Source organism: Crassostrea angulata, chromosome 3 (assembly GCF_025612915.1).
Source record: "Crassostrea angulata isolate pt1a10 chromosome 3, ASM2561291v2, whole genome shotgun sequence".
Taxonomy (NCBI): Eukaryota; Metazoa; Mollusca; class Bivalvia; order Ostreida; family Ostreidae; genus Magallana; species Magallana angulata.
The window spans coordinates 10,320,249-10,340,980 of NC_069113.1; the positions used below are offsets into that span (position 1 = coordinate 10,320,249).

Genomic DNA, 20,732 nt, shown 5'->3' on the forward strand with positions numbered 1-20,732 from the left:
TAGGGCGGGGCCACAATGGGGAATAAATTTATATATATAGAGAAAATCTTTAAAAATCTTCTTCTCAAAACTATTAGGCCAGGAAAGCCCAAATTTGAGTGGAAGCATCCCCAGATCGTTTAGATTCAAGTTTCTTCAAATCATGGTCCTCGGGGGTAGGGTGGGTCCACAATTGGGGGATCAAGTTTTACGTAGGAATATACAAAGAATATCTTTAAAAATCTTCTTTTTAAAGACTATTTGGCCAGAAAAGCTGAAACTTGTATAGAAGCTTCCTCGAGAAGTTTTAATTCAAGTTTGCAAAATCACAGTCCCTAGTGGTAGGGCGGGCCCGTGATGGTAGTTTGAATTTTTACATAGGATTATATAGAGAAAATCTTTAAAAATATTCTGGGAAAGTTTTCGGTCCAAAACTCAGTACTTAGTGTGAAAGCTCAGGTATGTAGATTTAAGTTTGATGAAACAATGATTCCCTAGAGAAAAGTGGGGCCACGAAATGGGGGGGGGGGGGAGGGAGGTATATAGGAATAGAGAAAAATCTTCTTACAGGTACAACAACAAAAGGGGCTTGGTATTTACCAAAAAAAAAACAAAAAAGAGGTGGATAAAAATTGGCAGATTTTCAAATATTTTTTAGCAAGATCTACTATACTTAGTTGTCAAGGTATTTTGATACTGTAATGCTAATTTGATCAGAATTAAGGCAATTGCTCAGGTGAGCGATGTGGCCCCTGGGCCTCTTGTTTGTTCCTGTTATGACTACTTATGGATGTGGAAAAAATGCTGTTCCCGGTTTAATAGTACACTAAAACGTTTCACTTTTTCTGTTCAGGATATCACTATTTAGTTAATTAAGAAGAAGATCGAAAAAAACAAATAATAAAGAATGTAAACCATCGAATGAATACAAGGTAGTATACGACTATAAATTGTAAAACTAAATAAATTGAAAATAATATATTGAATAATATTTCACAAAGAATTTTAACTTTTTTTCTGCTTTACCTTGCCTTATATTAATATGGGAACCCATCAGTCACTGTTTCTATTAACTTTCAGGTAGCTTTTCTGATGATACGATAACCATAGATAACTAATGTATTCTGGTGTTTCTTCGGAGATTTCGACAATATATTAGCTGTTCTATGACTTTTTATATTTCGTTGAAGATCTTATTTTACACAATCTATCTTTAGATAATGAAACGACGACAGATTTCAATGTAATGATTTGATTAATAGTTTTTTTTTTTATCCTTTTGCATTAATTCATAATGAAAAAATAAATAATTTTATTCTTTTTTTAACACACACTCTAAAATAATTAAAACCAAACAAAACCTAAAGCAACAACACTTGATTGCGATATTTTGGTTTTAAGCCCTTTTTAAAAAAAACAAAATTACTAAAATGATAGGAAATTTCAAATAAATGCCGGTGTATCTCTGTATCTGTTGGAAGATTGATAATACATGTCAGACACTCTATTAGTTAAATGAATCGCTCTCCCCAACCTTTGGAGTGGTACATGTAATCATTGCCAATTTGTGATAAATGTTACATATGACGACATTCCGTGATTTTGCTAATTATTGAAATAAATAAGTCATAATTAAATTTGTATTTTAAAAAATATCTTTAGAAAAGTCTTGTTTTGAACTTTTGATCTATTTTATAAAAAACAAGTCCACTTGTCTTCCATTTATATTAAATTTCAAAAATATTTAATTATCCTTTTTTAATCAAATAAGTTCTTCTTTTTAATAGAGGCATTTGGTTTGAAGAAATGTTTTTGCTATGAATGTAGTTTTTAATATCGTGTTGTTGGTTTTGTAGTGAAGTTCCTCGTTACCCCAATGGTTTCAAATTATAAATTTACTTAAAACCAACGGAAATTATCAATATTTAAACCTGTTAGTTCCCCAAATTTAAGGATACATTACAAGGCTATTTCGGAGCTCGAATATTAAGAATTTTCCTTTAAATACCATGCAAAATACATTTGAATGCTTATAAATAAATTCATAGTATATATATTCAATTGAAGACAATAGTATCATATAACATGAAAATATAATGATAGAATTTTTTAATTGAAGTGTTAACATTGTAGACATAGAAAAAAATGGAAGATAGGTCGCGTCTGACCTTAAACCATGCATTGGGTTTGACATCTACCGCTACATAGATTAATCTTTTGATGATGTTATGGCATAATTCTATCTAAGTAAAATCGATTCATTTGGAAATCACGATTTTTTATGTTCATGTGTAATAAAAATCAAAAGGATTTTATAACAAATGTGATAATAATATATTTTACTTTTTTTGTTGGCGTTCGCGTAGAAGTCAGAACTTCAACGATAAATATTCAATGATAGAGTACACAATTCGAATACCATACGTAGAGGTTAGCTTAGGTTAATTTAAAAAAAAACATTTTCATTACTGAGAGCAACCTATTAAAAAATAATGTAACGTTGTTTCCACCACCTCCCATCTATCAAAATCCGGCAGTGTATTCTTTTTGTAAGTGACTGGCCTTTCGTAGTCATATACATTGTACATGTATTGTATAATGCCTGATGATTGAATGTAAATTCTTCATGTTTCTTTAGCGTTAGTAATAAATGAAAACGGTATTGCGGCAGCTCCAGTATTTTTTGCAATTTACATTTAATTCCTTTTCAGGTCCTGCCGCTACTAAAAACTCTTGAAAAAACTTTCCATGCGCAAATCCAGATTTTTTGTTAAAGGAGGTAGGGTTTCCCAGTGATTTCTATGTTTGGACGGGGGGAGGGGGGGGGGTCCAAAACCTATTATCGGTAGTTTTTCTATGGATAAAAAAATGAATTTTTAAGGGGGGGGGGTAAAGACCCTACATTCTCTATTTCTAAATTGGCCTCAAATATGAGATATCTCTCTATCTTTCTTAAGTATATACTCAAACAATAAAAATGAATATTTTGTCAATAATATCGAAAAATAAAGGCAATATGGCTATATTCATATAATCAAAATTAAAAATAAATTAAAAATGCATATAATTTTTCATAAAAAATCAAACTTTTCTTATAGATCTTGATTTTCATTAACAGGAGATCTCATCATTTCACAGTGGTCCGCTATTGAAAAAGCATAACGACGTAAATTGGTTTAAAACTTTTTTCTGTTAAAAGATATTTTGTTGCATTGCTGATTCACAATACCATTATAGAAAAACTAATGCTTGACAAGTAAACGTGCCCGAATTCTGAAGGAACCTGGTAACAGCGATGGTATTCCATGTATTACTTCGAACAATCTATGTTGAAACATAGAAGGAAGAAGACAAATATCTTTTTCTTTCGCACACAAAAAACCTCAACAAGATAATGAATTAAACCTCCTCGTGTTTCTTTGAAAATGTTATTTGTTCCTTGTGTTAAATCTTTCGCCAGAGTTGTCGATGGTTATGCAATGAAGTGTAAATGCATGTCGACTGATGCAACATTTTGATATAAAAGGAGCCATCCTTTTATCATACGTCCATCCACTTCAGGCCCCTCAAGAACCAAGGTAAAAATTTCCGTCGTGAAGAGTTTTATTCAACTTCCAAAACATTATACCCTTCTGCTACTACCTATCTAACTTGTATTTCTTTTTACTTCTTGTAAAATTGTGCAGTAATGGCACAGTGCGTTCGCTATATGATTGATGTTATTTCACTTTGTTTTCCCTCCAGCCATCAAGATGCTGAAGTTCGGTGTACTGGTCCTGCTTCCGTTTGTCCTGGGAGGCGCCCCGCATGGATCCGGATACGCCTCAAACAGGGCCAACAATCGGGGAAATAGACCCGGTCCAGCCATCAACATGGGATCGTCTGGAAACAACAGAATGTCAATCACTAACTTTGGCCCGCTTCCAAACAAGCCTAACAACAATCTAAATCCCATACATAGACAAATGCCGTCCTCACCCCGATACAGTTCCCAAGTACCTTATCGTAAGATTATTTTTCTTAACCTATTTATATTCTACAGAAGAGGATTCTAAGAACCGTTTTATATAGGGGGGAAAGGTAGTTTCAGTGTAAAATTATTTGTCATTGATTTTTTGGCCCTTTTTCCCCACACATTTAAATTAAGATGTCAACTACAACATATATAATTTTTACGATTACTTTTTTACCTCGCAAGGAAGATATTTTGATAGGAATTATCCCCCTTATCCGGCTTTATGAATTTTTTTTTTACAATTTCATCTTTTCTGCAATAATTATTTTAATTGATGGAATTTATTTGCAAATTAAATTCATTAATTTTGTTAATGGATACAAATTTCAAATTTATTTACAACATTTGGCTTTATTACATAACAATATCATAATTTTATCAAAACATTGGTAAAATCAGCACTTTATATTTTGAAGTTTTTGATTCTCAATTTGAACAAAATCTGATGGCACATAATGTCAATGAATTTGAAAAATCAATTTCACATATCAACCTTAGCATGTGCTTTATAACTTAAAAAAAAGATTTCATGGCAACTTTTTGACATTCAAGAGAAATACTACAATAGGAAACATGAACCCCTTATACTGGAATTATGACCTTTTGTGACAATCAACCAACAAAAAAGTAATGTATTATTTAGATTTATCAATTAACATGACCAGATCATTATTAGGATATTATATCTGATTATATTTACCGCTTATGATTTTATACATTTACATTTCTAAAATTAAAAATGTTAAATTTCCCCAAACTCGTGTTTTGACAATGACTACTTTAGAGACGTTATGTACGGTGGAAAAAATCTAACAAATCCTGTATGACGTCATAATGGATAAATGACATCATAGCATCTTACAATAAAATCAATATTATGACAGCATAATAGAGTAATCGCATCAAAGCATCATTGAAATGATATCAACGTGGTCAGTGTCCTATTCCCTCTTATAAAGGCAGGGTGGTCAATAAAATTAACCATCAGATCTACCCTAAATTTTTGTGTATGATTTTATGTGATTTTTTTAAAGTATAAATATTATTTAATCACGAAAAAATCTATAATTTATCTTATACTGCAGTATAGATCTCCTCTATTATAAAGTCAAAACAGCTAATCTTTAATTTTGTGAGTTTTTAACGTTTGGAATGATCTTAAAAAGTTAAGTGTATTTATCTTGCAAAAAGTACACAGAGGGGAGTTCATGTAATTATGTAAGCTCAAATAAGTAGTAATAAGTAGTATTTTAAGGTATCCGATCCATAACATTCAATGAATCTGGATGCATAATATTACTTATTAGGTTAGTTACTGACTCACTACGGAAATATATTGGGTTGATCAATCTCATAGATGGCGAGGCGAAGCTGAGCCGTCTATGAGATTGATCAACCCAATATATTTCCGTAGTGAGTCAGTAACTAACTTAATAAGTGTTTTGTTTTCCCGAGGACTATCAAGCGACATATTTATTCACAAATAGCGATGATCATGGCACAGCCATGTACAAGATGCCTAACATCTCGTCCAATTTAACTCATTTAAACTCTTCAAAATTTTCAATCTCACCTTTCAAATACTCTTTAAAAATCTTTGCTTCACCCATGTTTACCTTCAATGTTTTGTTGTTATTCAATTTTGCATGTTTTTTCCCTTTTCTCTGCAGAGATTTGAGCAAATTTCGACGCTGCCATTTTGTTCTGCTCCAGACAAAACATTGTGACGTCAATATTCTAAGGGCAACTACTCTAATTTTAAAGAATTTCAAAGGGCAACTACTTCAAATACTTTAAGAACTTACGGCATGCGGTTTATGTATTAAATACTCTGAAATGTCGAAATGAGTAAGCGAAGCGTCGACCAATGACGGCCATATTGCCTAATATTAATTCTCACAGAACAAATATAGACATATACGAGGCAATCACGTGCTATGTTTAAACCAATGAAAATGTGACATTTCAGTCCAAGGGAAAACAACATATATATATGGGCTTAATACTCAGTATACCTGGACATTATTTTCATGTCTAAGTATGAGTATGTAGGAGTGGAATGTGTCCTAATTAATGACCTTTTCCTGTTCTTGAAGAGTTGCCCCCCCCCCCTTTGATTTTAATCTATAAAAATCAATTTTAAAAAAATATATACGGTATAAAATTTATTTTGAATATGTTTTGTACTCATAAGGATTATATTCATCTTTTCACCGAAGCATTTATTGATATTCTTAGTATTTACTTTTTTATTTTAAAAAATGTGCTTGTCCCCATAGACCTTAATGCAATCTTCATTAATTAATTACTGCCTAGTTAATAATATTTTTGAAAATTTCTCTCGGTAAATCTTTTTCTACTCTAAAAAACTTTGAATTAATACCAGAGTATTTAATACATGATGGGTATTCAGGGTTAGAAAATTTAGGTCCTAATATGGGTAGGATACCTTAAGTATCTCTTTAAAAAAGGGTAAGTATTTTAACAATGTCATTATATATTTATATCTACAATATTACCTGGAGATAACATATAATCTCTAAATCTGCCAGCATGATCCTTGTATTTGAAATACTAAAGATCATAAAATTTCGTACACTTCTTAAGTTTTTCTGATATTTATTACTAAAACCGATTTGGTTTGACTTTTCCGATCGCGTCGCATTCAACTTTTTCAGCTACGTAATACATAAACAATACCCGCACCTTAACCACAGTTTTTTTATTGGTGGATTCAGCTTACCGCTGATTGGCTGCTGGTTAAATAAGACAAAATTATGCACGGACAGAACAACAACATATCAGAGAATGAAAAATTCACATGGGTACTCGTGACTGTCGAAATTGGGCTATTTTTCGAAAGTGTACACTTGTGATAAAACAATTCATACGGTACATAACATATAAAACTGTAGCTCTGTGTAAAAAATTTGGGTTAGAAAATATAAAGCTACAGTGCATACAATACTTACATGAACAAAAAAAACTTTACGGCAATTTGCCGCGTATAAAAATAACACTATTTTTTAAAAATATTTACATCATACCATACCACATTTTGTACAAATAATCCATTTAAATAATTCTTCATTTAGTTTACTACTGTTAATAATTGTAGCTTTACCCGCCCCAAACTTTCTCCTATTAAACAACCTTTAACCGTACTCGGAAAGCGGATCAAGAACTGTATTTTTTATGTATGTAAACAAACCAGTGTTCATGTATGGAGCGGGTAATCGGGGGTTCAGTGACAGGTAAAATAAAGAAATCTGCAGTAAATGGTTTGTGGATATTTTAGTATATATATTTACACCGAAAGTGATAGGGCAACAGAAGAGAAACGAATCGGACACTTGCCTAATGAAGACGCACATGTACAAACCTCCTTGCACTCTCCACTTCCGTCTCGTTCTTTCACACCATCGTTCAATACTTTTATTGACTGTCGATTGCCGATCGAAAGGTGTAGAAATCGAGGAAGTTTTTATACCTATCACTTTGACTGGCAAGTTAGTAGGTAATACATGTGCATTATACATTTACGGTATTTACATGAAATGAACGCTTAGCACATGCAACTTTTAAATATTATATTTTTTATAACGCCGTACTTTGGACCGTAGCTTGAGGCTATGGTTTAACGCCCGTTTTCACAGAGAGAGAGAGAGAGAGAGAGAGAGAGAGAGAGAGAGAGAGAGAGAGAGAGAGAGAGAGAGTTTAGCACAGAATTTAAACATACGGGATAGTCGATTTTGAATGAATAATATTGAGGGGAAATAAACTGTTCTGAGAAATCCTTCAGCTCTGGCACTGCATAAGCGTATACTGATAGCTCGGCCTAAAAATAGGAGTTAACCAATCATATAGTTTAACTTTTCACACCGGCGGCGTGTATAATTTATGCATGACGTAGCTGACAGAAATGATCGTGACGCTATAGGCAAAGTCAAACCAAATCGGTTTTGATAATAAATCAAATCGCACAACTTTTTCGGGTTTTTCTTCATGAACATCAACAAAGAGTGAAGTTTGTAATTCTAAAATGATGTGTTATTTAATACATTACCAAATATTTTTTTCTCCATCTAGAATTGTCAAAAAGTAGCTTAGAATTGTAAAATTAGCAGGATGATGTCGTTTTGCTAAAAATATTCCTCAAAAATGAGATTGCCCTAGAACACTTAATTTACGTATAGCGGGATTAGACAACAATATGCAAAGAATATAATTTTGATGAATTAAAACCCAAATTATTTACTTACAGAGTGCACCATGTACAGTGACGCCGGATACTTCTGTCCCTATAGATACGAGCAACCCAGTACACGGTATTTCTTCAATGTCTACTCCGGGAGATGTGAGAGTTTTTACTACCTAGGATGTGGAGGGAACCTAAACAACTACGGATCACGAGAGGACTGTCTTAGTTCATGTGCCTGCTTCATATACCCTGATCATGGAAATTACTATTGTCCCTATGGTGGGTCCACTCGTTGGTATTTTGATAAATACTCGGGCACCTGCCAATCTTTCTACTACAGTGGATGCAATGGCGGTAACGACAATAACTTTGAAAGTCAGCTGGAATGTCAATCGACCTGTGCACCAAGATCGTCATGCTATGGACCATATTGTATGTACCCTTATAACATAATGCCTGCCGCAAATGCTGACACCAATGTCGCCATGAACAGTGGAGCACAATCAAATGCTAACTTGGTCGGGCCAGTTCGGCCTAATTCACTCCAAACCAACTTGCCAAATATTCCAAATGCGTCCAAGCCAAATATTCCAAACACACCTGTGCCAAATCGCCCAAACGCACTTTTGCCAAATAGCCCAAACGCACCCATGCCATATAGCCCAAATTCACCCATGCCAAATAACCCAAATGTACCCATGCCCAATAGTCCAAACGCACCCATGCCAAATATCAATATGCCTAATATACCAAATGCACCTATGCCAGAGCCAAACTTCCAGGGAGTAAATGGAATTAACATGCATGGATCACTTGGAAATGAAGCAAATACCAACGGTCTAAACAACGAAAATAACGGGTTCAATTTCAACTCTGTTGCTCAAATCTGGAAGATGGCAACGAATGCTGTGAATGCTGATGCACCACCTAATAGGGCGAATATGATTTACCCTAGTGGCCCAAACCAAATGACATCTGGATTGACAATGTATTAGAGAAATAAAGTAGTGCTTCCAGAAAAAGACTTACTTATGACTACCCATGCACCCCTGCGAATGTTATTGTCATTTAAATTTTAGACCACGTGATTTTATTTGACCCTTTCAGTTTCGCAGTAAAAAACATGCCTCGTGTTTATAGTGTATATCATAGAATTGTAGTCAAATATAAAATCTAGAGGTTTGTTGATTTAAAATTTTATCTTCATTAATTGGTTGATAAAATGTGTTCTAGAAATAAATGCGACAAAATAAAAAATAGTTTTTGTCTGCTGTTACAACAATTAACATGCTTGTAGAGATCCCCCTGAGGATAAATTATCGATCCGCGCCTGACCTAGTAATAGCATCAATAGTGAAACAGACTATACTATTTTATGCAGAATGTTCCTTGAAAATGGCTCGATATACTAAGTTTTTATGCAAAACAGACACCCATTATTTTTCTTAAAACATGGTATTGCACACCACAAGCATCAAACATGGCTATGATTTTATTAAGCAACCTAATGTTTATATTTTCAACCACTCTACACGTGGTTGAACACGAACGATAACTCTGTTCTGAATATTATCGTTTAATGTAAATAACCGCTAGATGGTGAAATAAGACTTACATCTTAAAAGGTTTTCATGTTTTAACATAAATCCAAGTAGGATATGATATGAAAAACGACCAGTACTTACGTATTTTGAGAATATAATCCGAACACTTATACTTCCGCTCGAAATTTCACAGAAACTGAACAAATCTCGGTGAAGTCTCGTGAACTTCCATTCGAGCACCTCTGGATTTATTACATACTTAGCAACGATAAAGAAAACATTCCGAACACATTCGCAGGGGTGCCATGACTATGAAAGAAATGTATTTCTGTAAGTTTAATGATACATTTCAGAAAACAGTTTAGAAATATAAGAGTGCCTCGTTTCCTGTTTCGGATATTACTATTTAGTTATGTATAATCAAGAATCAAATTGTTAAAAAAAAAATACAAAAAAATTAATAATAACGCAAAAAAAATAAAAGGCAGTATGGCCATTTCATAAATTGTAAATTAAAAATACATCATTTTTCACAAAGAAATGGAAATGATAAATGTTTTCTGCTAGATATATATTGCTTTACATCTGTATTATTCTGGTAGTCTGTGAGTTCACCGTAGAAATTGATATACAAGTAGCTTCTCTATTTACAGATAACTAATGCTTCCTAGCGTTCATTCCAAGATTTGGAAAAGATATGAGCTGTTCTGCAACTTTTTTATTTGTTGAAAATCTTATTTTATACAACTTATAAATTCTTTTGGGTTTCGGATAATGAAACGCCAAATTTCAATGTAATGAATTCATATATGATCATGCTGTAAGAAAAAAAATGCTTTCCAAGTTCCAGATCTTGCATTTATTTAATCCTTTTGCATTTATAACAGCGGGTTTCGGATAATGAAACGCCAAATTTCAATGTAATGAATTCATATATGATCATGCTGTAAGAAAAAAAATGCTTTCCAAGTTCCAGATCTTGCATTTATTTAATCCTTTTGCATTTATAACAGCGAAAGGGTATCAATAGGACTTGAAGCGCGCACGCAGTGGGTGGGGGGAGAGGGGGTGTGCATTGAATTCTTGATCATGAACACGGTCGAAGAAGCATCACTATTATCTCCAAATAAGTTATTACATGCATTTCTTGTTTTTCTGTCCAAAGATTCAGTTTTGTTCTTTCACATGCATGAACACTGCAGTAAAATGTCACCAGTTGGAATTTTTTTTAATGTTGATCATCTGGCTAAAATTTTGTTCTAGGATCATGTCAAAGTAATTTTTTCAGTGCCCCATTCCTCCTTATTTGGCATATCGCAGTTTATATTGCCATTCATTAATTAACTCTGAATGAAAAAAATACATATAAAGTACATGCTTCCTTTGGTGCTCTGTCAATATTTCAATTCTAAGTAAAAAAAAAAAGACACACGGTCTCCTTCAAGCGATTCATATTCTCTCGATTTCTTGCATATTATACAATACAAGAGAACAATGCTGTATGTAGTAGCTTTTTACCTGATTTATGTTTTAAATTAAAAAAAACCGCATGGATATTACCGATGTGTTTTATTTGATTTTTTTAATCAGCACTAACGGCAGCATGAAAATAAAAAAGTCGCGCACACTCGAATTATACTCGGCCTTCGGTGGTGGACTAAATATGTTAAAGTTGGACTTAAGACCTGTATTTTGACAGTATTTAAGATTATCTTAAGAAATGACAAATTTAAGAGCTATGGTGAGATCTTATGAAAAATATTTGGTCTTAAGATAGATTTTAGTCAAAAGTCGGTTATGTTAAACGAGCCCCAGGTTTATATGGCAGAGTAGGAAAAAGTAAGATTGGTCTTGCTCTTGTGGGGGAGGGGGCATTTCCTTTGGCCAAGGTTGTGCATTAGGACAGATATTATTTTCCGGTTCTGACGGAAAAGTCCTGGGGATCTATTCACAAAAACCATACGCCAGCCATGGTAAAACGCAGACAACGAGTTGGCGCTGTGTGACATATTGACGTTATTATTATGATGTCATTTTTTACGTTGTGACGCAGTATTTCACTAAACACATAGATCATACGATGTATACTGTTACAAATTTAAAAAATCAATAATGAAAAACTGAACCTGAATATATTTAATATTTTTTTTTTATTTTAATGTATATTTTTTTCAAATTGCCATAGGCCCAATTAGGCCCTGTGGCACTTAACGTAGATATTCAAATAGGCCCAAATAGGCCCTGTGGCACAGAAATGGTTAATGATTCTGAAGAGTTTGCCATTCTCAAACGTAAATATAAGTAATAAACAGCAATGTTAAAAAGTTCACCGGGATATGAACTTGGTTGGTACGTGATCAAATCTTCTAAGAAGTTTTAAGAAATCTTCTATATATCGATACATGTACATGTCCATAAGGAATTTTTTTTTGCATGTAACTGTTATATGATTGGAAATTTTCATATGCCGGTAAAAATCTCTTTGTTTATTAAAAGATTGCCAATACATGTCAGACATTCTATTAGTTAAATGAACCGCTCTCCCGCATTCCTTGGAGTGGTACATGTGATAATTGTCGATTTGTGATAAATATTACCTATGACGACATTACGTAATTTGGTTAATCATTGAAATAAATAATATAATGAAAGTATTTCAGAAAAATATCCAATATCATATCTTATATATGCACACGGATGACAAGCAAGATCATTGTTTTAATATTAAAAATACATGTTTTTAACACCATTCGGGCTTTTGTAATAAATATAAAGACATTCATTATTATTTTGCTAAATAAATTCTAGCCTAAGTATTCTTGACTTAAACTATTAATATGTCTAAAAAACGACTGACTGATCTTTTATTGACATAAAATAACAAAATAACTGTTTTCTATTTCGTTAAAGATCTTCTTTAATGCAAATTATAGACTTTTTGGCGTTTGACCTGGATGGCAAACTTTGAGAATTCGTGTTCAAGAAATCAATTTGAAGTAATTTTCTTAACAACTTAATTCAAATTTTATCTCGTTGTGCGACATTTTTCTTGAAAAACGAAACTTTAAAAAATATTCCCTTTATTCAAAAATTCGTTTTGTACAGTTGGCCAAAATGTGAACGTTTGCAGAAAAAATTGAAAAGTTTATTGGGGGAACGTACGATTGTTTAAATATATCTCTTATTTTGTAAGAGGAGTGTTTATAACTGTGTAGGTGTTCAGTATGAGGTTATTCAATAAGAAAAAAGATTTATTAACAAGAACTTTGCAAACAAGATAATTAAAACAACAACCCTGTCAGAACATTAAAAACATCAATAAAATAAATAAATAAAAACATAAATTAAAGAAATCTTCAAATGCCTATCACGACAGACACATGTGCTCTTTAAATGCCTTCATTAGTGCCTAACTATTGAATCTTATATATGATATGAAAGGGTTGGTACAATGAGACATCTTCAATACGCGTTTATGAAAAATAAAAAAACAAATTTCATAAATAACAAAATACCCCCTGTACGTAGGTAATAATATAATCAAGATTAGATATTCAAAAATATAGAAAAAAAATTATTGGCATGTTTTCATGGAAATGAAAGTATTTTAATTTTTTTTCTCTGCCATGTCAGAAAAAAAATAAGAAAAGAAACTCTTGATGGACACATTGAAATAGTTAAAGTGAACATTTTACCAACAAAATGCATGGTCTGACATCAGAAAATGGACTAGATAAGTGGCAATATCTGATAGATCAAAAGACTGAAAACAACTGGATGGAATTAAAATATAAATATCAGTATAAAAATTAATAGATACATTAAAATATAGTAAAAATATGTATTTTATAGTAAAAATATAAATTAAATTAAGTGTACCCCTTTAATGTGTTTGCAAAACATTTAATGGGCACACAACAGCTTAAGTAATTTGAATCAAATATGCCAATATTTATAAAATACATAAATAATAACTTCAACTATCACAGATACAAGGCAAGTAAATTGGAGAGTAAGAAAATATAACTCAGAAGTTCTATATCCAAATGTCAACAAGATATTTGGTATTCATGCAGAAATATGTCATAATATATCAAGTGTTCTGAGCATGAAATGGTGGTGGTCAGTTAAATATACTAGGATGAAGTTACTTCAAACAATATGAGAATCAAACATTTAGAGTTCACAATTATAAAAACAAGTCATGTAACAATATTTAAAAAATTATCATTGCTTACTACATAAAGTCAGTCAATTGAAGTAAAATAATTTTAACAGTAACTTGCAAGATATGTCAGTCTGTGACAACTTTATCATGAAGTATGCAAACATGCACTGCCTCAGATTACTTATCATGAAATGAGAAAAAAATAATAAATTGTATACTGTCCTTCCTCTAAATTTCGTTTTGACAAACTATTAAATGACTTCTGAATGGTTCAAGTGTTTAAAAGATAATTAATTCATCAAGTGATTAATATAGAATAAACAATAAATTTTCATGCTTGACGGTAAATTCTAAATTGGATGAAGAGAAATCACTCAATAATGTGAACTGCTATCAATCTGTGGCAAATTTATAAACAAGTAACACAAATCTTACTATAAAACTTCACACATCAGAATAATCTAAAATAAAAATGTTAGCTTTAAATTGACCTTAAGCTATTGCCGCAATATAATTACTCTCTATATTGCAAGACTCTTAGGGAAAAAAAAGTTATATCAGAATTATATAATAGAACCAACTCTCATTTGCATTCAAGAAATTTTTGTGAGGTTTGCAAGAGCCTTATTATCATGAATATTTCTATACATTTGTACTTACAAACCAGTCGTTGCAGTATGGGTTTATTTTAAAACAACATTTGAGTGTGGATCGATAAGGCAAAAAGGATGGCAAAAATAAGTTACCATTAACCGGTTTATCTCTCAGACTAATAAATCGCAAAAATAAAGTATTACAAATAAAAGTTGGTTCATAGTACATGTATACTATTTCCAATATTGGGTCTATGTTAGAGGTAGCTTCATTTCTGTTACTCCTTGGGAGGTTTAGGTTTACAGCTTCTCTGATGAACTGGAAGCCTGTCAGGGGCAAAAGTACGTCCACAATTCTCACACTTCAATAGCTGGGCCTTAGCACTCTCATAGGCAGCGTCATTCATGGCATCTATGTCATAGGTTCCCTTGGCTACAATTCAAGAATGTGGTACTGTTAATTGCTTTTAATTAAACATATACTGACTGCTGTGGGGGTGAGTTTAATGAGATATTAATCTTTCTGCACCAGATAATCTGTACAACCACGTTGCCAGTGCTAACAAATAAATAACAAAGACATACACTTAATACATAATAAACTTCAAATGTCACTTGTCTGAAATGATTATAACAAGTTCATTTTATATTGATTTATATAAAAGAAATATTAAGTTATTACAGACTTCTATTCATTGATTAACCAATAACAAAATCAATAATCATAGATTTTCTTTTAAATAAATGGAAAATGACGAATTTCTGAAAATCAAACTCTTAAAAAAATATTTGTAATGCATTGAATCAATCATGGGAACCATAACAGGTTATTTTAAAACTAAATCAATTCATAGTGCAATCGAATTACGAACAGACTATGAATAGTGAGTTGGTAATACACTTCAAATATAGAAACACAACAAAATGTACCACTGCATCTGTCACAAAAGTATAGGATACACTCAAAGACACAAATGTGAAAGAAATTGTGCTAGCATTTTCAACCACTATAGATCTCTTCTTAATCATGAACATGTGGTAGAAAGATTGTAAGTATTAGCACTATGCATCCTTTCATACATTTAATTTTATGAAACTAACAAACCTCCGATTTTTCTAACTTCAGGTTTGATCGGTTCGGGTCTTCGTTGTGATTTTGGTAGCTTGTTGTTTTCTATTTTCCACTTTTCTAGACACTGGGGTTCATGGATTGAGATAGATTTTGAACCAAACTCTCGACCACAGATATAGCACACCATGGTCGGAGGCCGTTTAATCACGGGAGGAGGCTGAAAATTCAAGGAGACCTTTCTATATCGGAACCACATTATGAACTGAAAAATCCTTCCCTCTTCTTTGCTCTTGTAGGATAAACTGGTTTTCTGTGGATAGGTTCTCTAAAGGGGGATGTACTAGGGTGGGAAAAAGCTTTGTATTGAAGATTCAAAAGCAATGGTCGGAAACAAAAAAAAAACACCTAGGATTTAGCAAAGCTAGCTAGCTTTGCCAAATCCATAAAAAAGTTGTAAGAGGAATTTTTGATTTTTCTTTTTGCAGAAGTGAACTGAAGAAGGAATCACTATGGCAATAATAGAGAGAAGACTAGACTGCTGTGGTTAGTGGACAGAGGGAGAGTTAAGTGTGTCTGTTAGCAGATACAGACGAGCACACAGACACACTTTACCTCTTTTAGCCTCCGTCCTCATCCCTGAGATACCTTGTCAGCCTTGTCAGCTTTCAGTAAAAGATTGCACACTTTCTGGTGCAGATCAATTCGATCTTGGCGGAATCTTTTACCACACTTGTGACAAGGTACTGGGCGATTTGGAAATGGGTTCGCTACTGATGATTCTGGGTTTTCTGCCTGGATTGTGACAATAAGACAAATGCAGAAATACTTGTCTTAATTTTTGGAATTGTGCTGAACATCGCATGAAGTACGTGTTAACAAAATGAATGCAGATAATTACCATATTATTCCCATCATGTATGATATTCACACAACATTCATGTGCAGATCTATTTAGGGAGGAAGGTCAGACGGTTGACCCCAATCTCCCATAAAATTAAACTTTCTTATATTTACATAGTAAAATTACTAAAGATATGCCCAGGACCCCCCCCCCCCCCCCCCCCCCCCCCGGCAAATTCAAATATTCTTTAGTTGTTTGTGGAAAAAATTTCTGGAGAAAATCTCCTTTACTTTATTTCTGATATAATTAAAGATGTTCAATAAGAATTCCAAATGGAAAGTTCCAAGAATGCTATGTATACATACAGAGGAAATATGGTAAATATTTACACAAAACATCATGCACATTAAGACACATTAATTCTCCACAATGAATCATGCAAACAAATGTAAATTAACTATTATCAAATCACAAAAAATGATTAAATCTGAAAGCAAGCATAAATGTCATGTTAAAGTTTTGGCAATTATGAGAACTTAATTTACAATATGAAAAATTAAAATAAATTAAGAGACAATGTTAATTCATGAAGTTAGCTCAACAAGAATTTTGAAGAATGATAATACTAAAAAATCGAAGAAATTCACAATGTTTATGAAGTGAGAGCTAAGATTTACCTTCGATGGTTCAGCAGCAGCAGCTTTTGAAGGACCTTGGCCGGGCTTGGGTTTACACGCCCTCTGGTGGACATCTAGTCTGTCCGGGGCAAAGGTTCGACCACAGTTTTCACATGGAATCAACTGACTTTTGGCATTTTCCCAAGCCAGTTCATTCATCTGATCTCTAAAAAATATTCAGGTGTATCAAATCATTGTTTATGTATGTAGGATTTCAGTCCATTAAAGTCTTAGATTCATTATGTATTTCTAACTAGTTACTCCTAACAGAAATTACAAATATATGAAACATATTAATTATCTTAACTTAAATATGATTAAATAGGGATAATATTAATACCATTTATAATTCAATTTCTTGGTTTTACAAATCATTTATTTTGAAAACATGTTCCTACATGCAATGAATCATTTGTGACAGCACATCAAAAGAAAGATAACTCAATGCTGTTAACAGAATGAGATCTGAAATGGTACCTTGTCAGTGGTTGTCCAGCCTCTGGCTTCTTGGGAATGGGTCGCCTTCTTTCCTTTGGAAGCTTGTTGTTCTCATTCTTCCATTTTTCCAGACACTGGGGTTCATGTATGGAGATGGACTTTGAACCAAACTCCCTTCCACAGATGTAACACACCACTGTTCTTGGACCGCCCTTGGGATCCCCTTTCCCTGTTGAACCAGCTGGTCCTGTTGAAGCAGCAGGTGAAACACCAGGGTTTGTTCCACCAGGTTTATTTGTGGGTCCAGCACCTAATTTTGAATAAAAGTAAAGAAATTTTAATAAAAGAAATGAGACTGGATATCAAATATATTATACACAAATTTATTGTTCGAAGACTAAATTCAAAAACTCAACAGCAAAAATAAATACTGACCTTTGCCAGTCCCCTTACAACTCCGCTGATGAACAGCAAGTCTGTCTGGAGCAAATGTTCTGCCACAACCATCACATGGTATCAGCTGAGCCTGAGCACTCTGCCACGCAGCCTCATTCATAGCCTCTACATCATACTTCCCACCTGACTGTAACACCTCTGGTTTCTTAGGCTCAGGTCGTCTCTGACCTTTTGGAAGCTTACTATTTTCTATCTTCCATTTCTCAAGACATTGAGGTTCATGGATTGCAACTGACTTTGAGCCAAACTTTCGCCCACAGATATAACATAAAACAAACTGTGGCTGGGCTGGAGCACTTGATTTTTTGGGTGTAGGACTTGCTCCTCCAGTTGCACTGGACTGGGAGCTCCTGCCTGTAGATGTAGCAGCAGGTGTTTTACCTTTTGCACCTCCAGGGGCCTTACATGCCCTTTGATGCACTGCTAATCTATCGGGGGCAAATGTCCGTCCACATCCATCGCATGGCAGCAGCTGAGACTGGGCACTCTGCCATGCTGCCTCATTCATGGCTTCAATATTATTAGATCCACCCCCAACAATCTCTGGTTTTACTGGGGTCTTTCTTCGTTGACTTTTTGGTAATTGAGCATTTTCTTTCCTCCATTTTTCTAAACACTGTGGTTCATGTATATCAATGGACTTAGTTCCAAATTTCCTTCCACAAATATAGCACAAAACAAAACCCGGGTTAGGTGTAGCCTTCGACATTGGAGGGTCCTTTTTGGATGTAGTGAATGTCCCCTCTTTTTCTAAGCCAGGTGTAGCTTCTGCTTGTTTCTCTACCCTCACAGTTTTGTCTCCTATTGAGTTTTCACTTTTCACCACCTTGGGATCTGTGATAGTTGTTGTCCTTGGTCTGTCCCCTTTGTCACTAGTTCCTCCTGTGCCAGCCTTCAATGGTTGCATAGGTTTACCTGTGTCAATAACAACCATTCAATACACAGCACTTACTTAATATTCCTTATTTTTCACCATTAAAGCATACACATAAAATGTACAAATAATCGAATTGAAAGCTTTCTCAGGTAAAATTTTAAATGCTTGACTAGTATTTGGAATTTAAAGCCCTAAACTACCAGGTATATACATACACCAATAGACTTGCATACACATGTCATTTTTTAAAGAGCCCCACCCTACCTGGTTTGCATCCTCTTTGGTGGATTTGTAGTCTATCAGGTGCAAATGTCCGGCCACAATTTTCACATGGCACTAACTGTGCTTGGGCACTTTGCCAAGCAGCTTCATTGAATCTTTCTGTGTACAGAAAACATACTTTATTTGGTGTGACTGCTTGTCAATTTAAAAGTGTAATTGTAATTAATTATCTTATCATCAATACCGTATAAAATTAATGTTTGAAAAAACACGGTAAAATCCATATTTAAGCAAATAGTTAATACATGTACATGCTTGTATCAATAAAGTCGATGATCTGATAAATGTATGATAAGAGAGATACTAATAATTCTATTGAAGATAAAAGATTTGTTTGCAAACTCTATTAATCACACTTAATTACAGTGAATTGAGTTTAAATAAAATATCATTTACGAAGTGTGTACAAGTCCGTGGAATATTACCATGATATGGTAGAATGTGACAATTAAATTAAATCCAACTGAACTTAGCTGCATGATGATTGATCAACTGAATTGATTAATGGAAAAAACAGGAAATTGAAAAACAAATAGGTAAACTGTGTTGAGGTGACATGAAATTCCGTATTGTGTTCACTAGCTGTCACAGCAATTTACCATTATCCGCACTACCTCCTTCAATAGATGGTAAAATCTGCGGTCTAACAGGCGTCTTCCTCCTCTGGGATTTAGGTAGCTTGTCATTCTCAGCTTTCCATTTTTTCAGACATTGTGGCTCATGTATTGACAAAGACTGGGAACCAAACTCTCTACCACAAATGTAGCAGACTACTGTCTTTTTCCGGAGAGGTGCAGGCATATTTAACTCCTCTTTTTATCTATTTATTTGGAAATTATGAATTAATTAACTTATATATCATTAAAAGGGAACATTTTAACTTCGATTTAATTTAATTGTTATATTTTATTATGACTCTGTAAAATTAAATATATTCTTGTCCCTGTTGTTAGAGTTGCATTAATCAAGTTGAATAGAATAAGAATGAGTAGACGAAATCACAATAGAAAATATCTGTCATCAATGAAATATAACGAAGTTCACTCAACATTAAAGGTAATTCAGTAGACCTTTCAAACATACGCATATCTATTCAAATATCTGTAAATCTTTCAACATTGTTTGCCTTCTGTGATGAATAACAATTCATACAAACCAAGAAAACCCAAACAACAGAAGATAAAACTTATTGAAGGAACTTTAACTCGACGGTGATTTAAATAAACAGTGACTGGGGCAACGAGGATCAAGATATTTTACCCTGCAATAAATGAGGATCTTTTGGCGCACCAAACACCCTTACAATTCAGATAAAGTCACTATTTACATCATGGTGTCGATAAAAAGCCGTGTCATAGTATCGCCAAGTGGCAAGTGACCCGTTTCCTTTGTAAACAACTTTCCCTGGTTACCGCTAAACGAGTACCTCCATTTTAATACGGAAGCCAGAAATTGCAATCGTTGGTTTTCATAAATGCTATATTTCTTTTCTTTAATTACAAATTGATTGTTTATAATATCAATTCATTGACATAATAAGAGACAAGCATGTTAGTTTGAATTCTATTTTTAATGTAATCTTTTTCTTT

The 20,732-nt window shown here is 33.4% G+C and overlaps 2 protein-coding genes across 6 annotated transcripts; one reads left to right on the forward strand and one right to left on the reverse strand.

Moving 5' to 3' along the window:
- The first annotated feature begins 3,527 nt into the window (after positions 1-3,527).
- LOC128177566 (sporozoite surface protein 2-like) lies at positions 3,528-10,038 on the forward strand. Its single transcript, XM_052844319.1, has 3 exons — positions 3,528-3,557; positions 3,724-3,984; positions 8,259-10,038. The coding sequence occupies exons 2-3, from the start codon at positions 3,732-3,734 to the stop codon at positions 9,188-9,190; spliced, it is 1,185 nt and encodes a 394-aa protein (XP_052700279.1). The 5' UTR covers positions 3,528-3,557; positions 3,724-3,731; the 3' UTR covers positions 9,191-10,038.
- A 2,764-nt stretch (positions 10,039-12,802) lies between these two features.
- LOC128176390 (zinc finger protein 474-like) lies at positions 12,803-20,587 on the reverse strand. Of its 5 annotated transcripts, none has more exons than XM_052842688.1 (8): positions 20,471-20,587; positions 19,743-19,963; positions 19,126-19,242; positions 17,964-18,899; positions 17,568-17,838; positions 17,091-17,256; positions 15,606-15,789; positions 12,803-14,933 (listed from the first exon to the last, which is right to left on the reverse strand). In XM_052842688.1, exons 2-8 carry the CDS (start codon positions 19,942-19,944, stop codon positions 14,779-14,781), a joined length of 2,031 nt encoding a protein of 676 aa, XP_052698648.1. In that variant the 5' UTR covers positions 19,945-19,963; positions 20,471-20,587; the 3' UTR covers positions 12,803-14,778. The 5 variants fall into 5 exon arrangements, with proteins under 5 accessions (XP_052698648.1, XP_052698647.1, XP_052698649.1 ...); XM_052842687.1 differs by having other exon boundaries at positions 20,404-20,579; XM_052842689.1 differs by having other exon boundaries at positions 20,447-20,578.
- Positions 20,588-20,732: the final 145 nt, after the last annotated feature.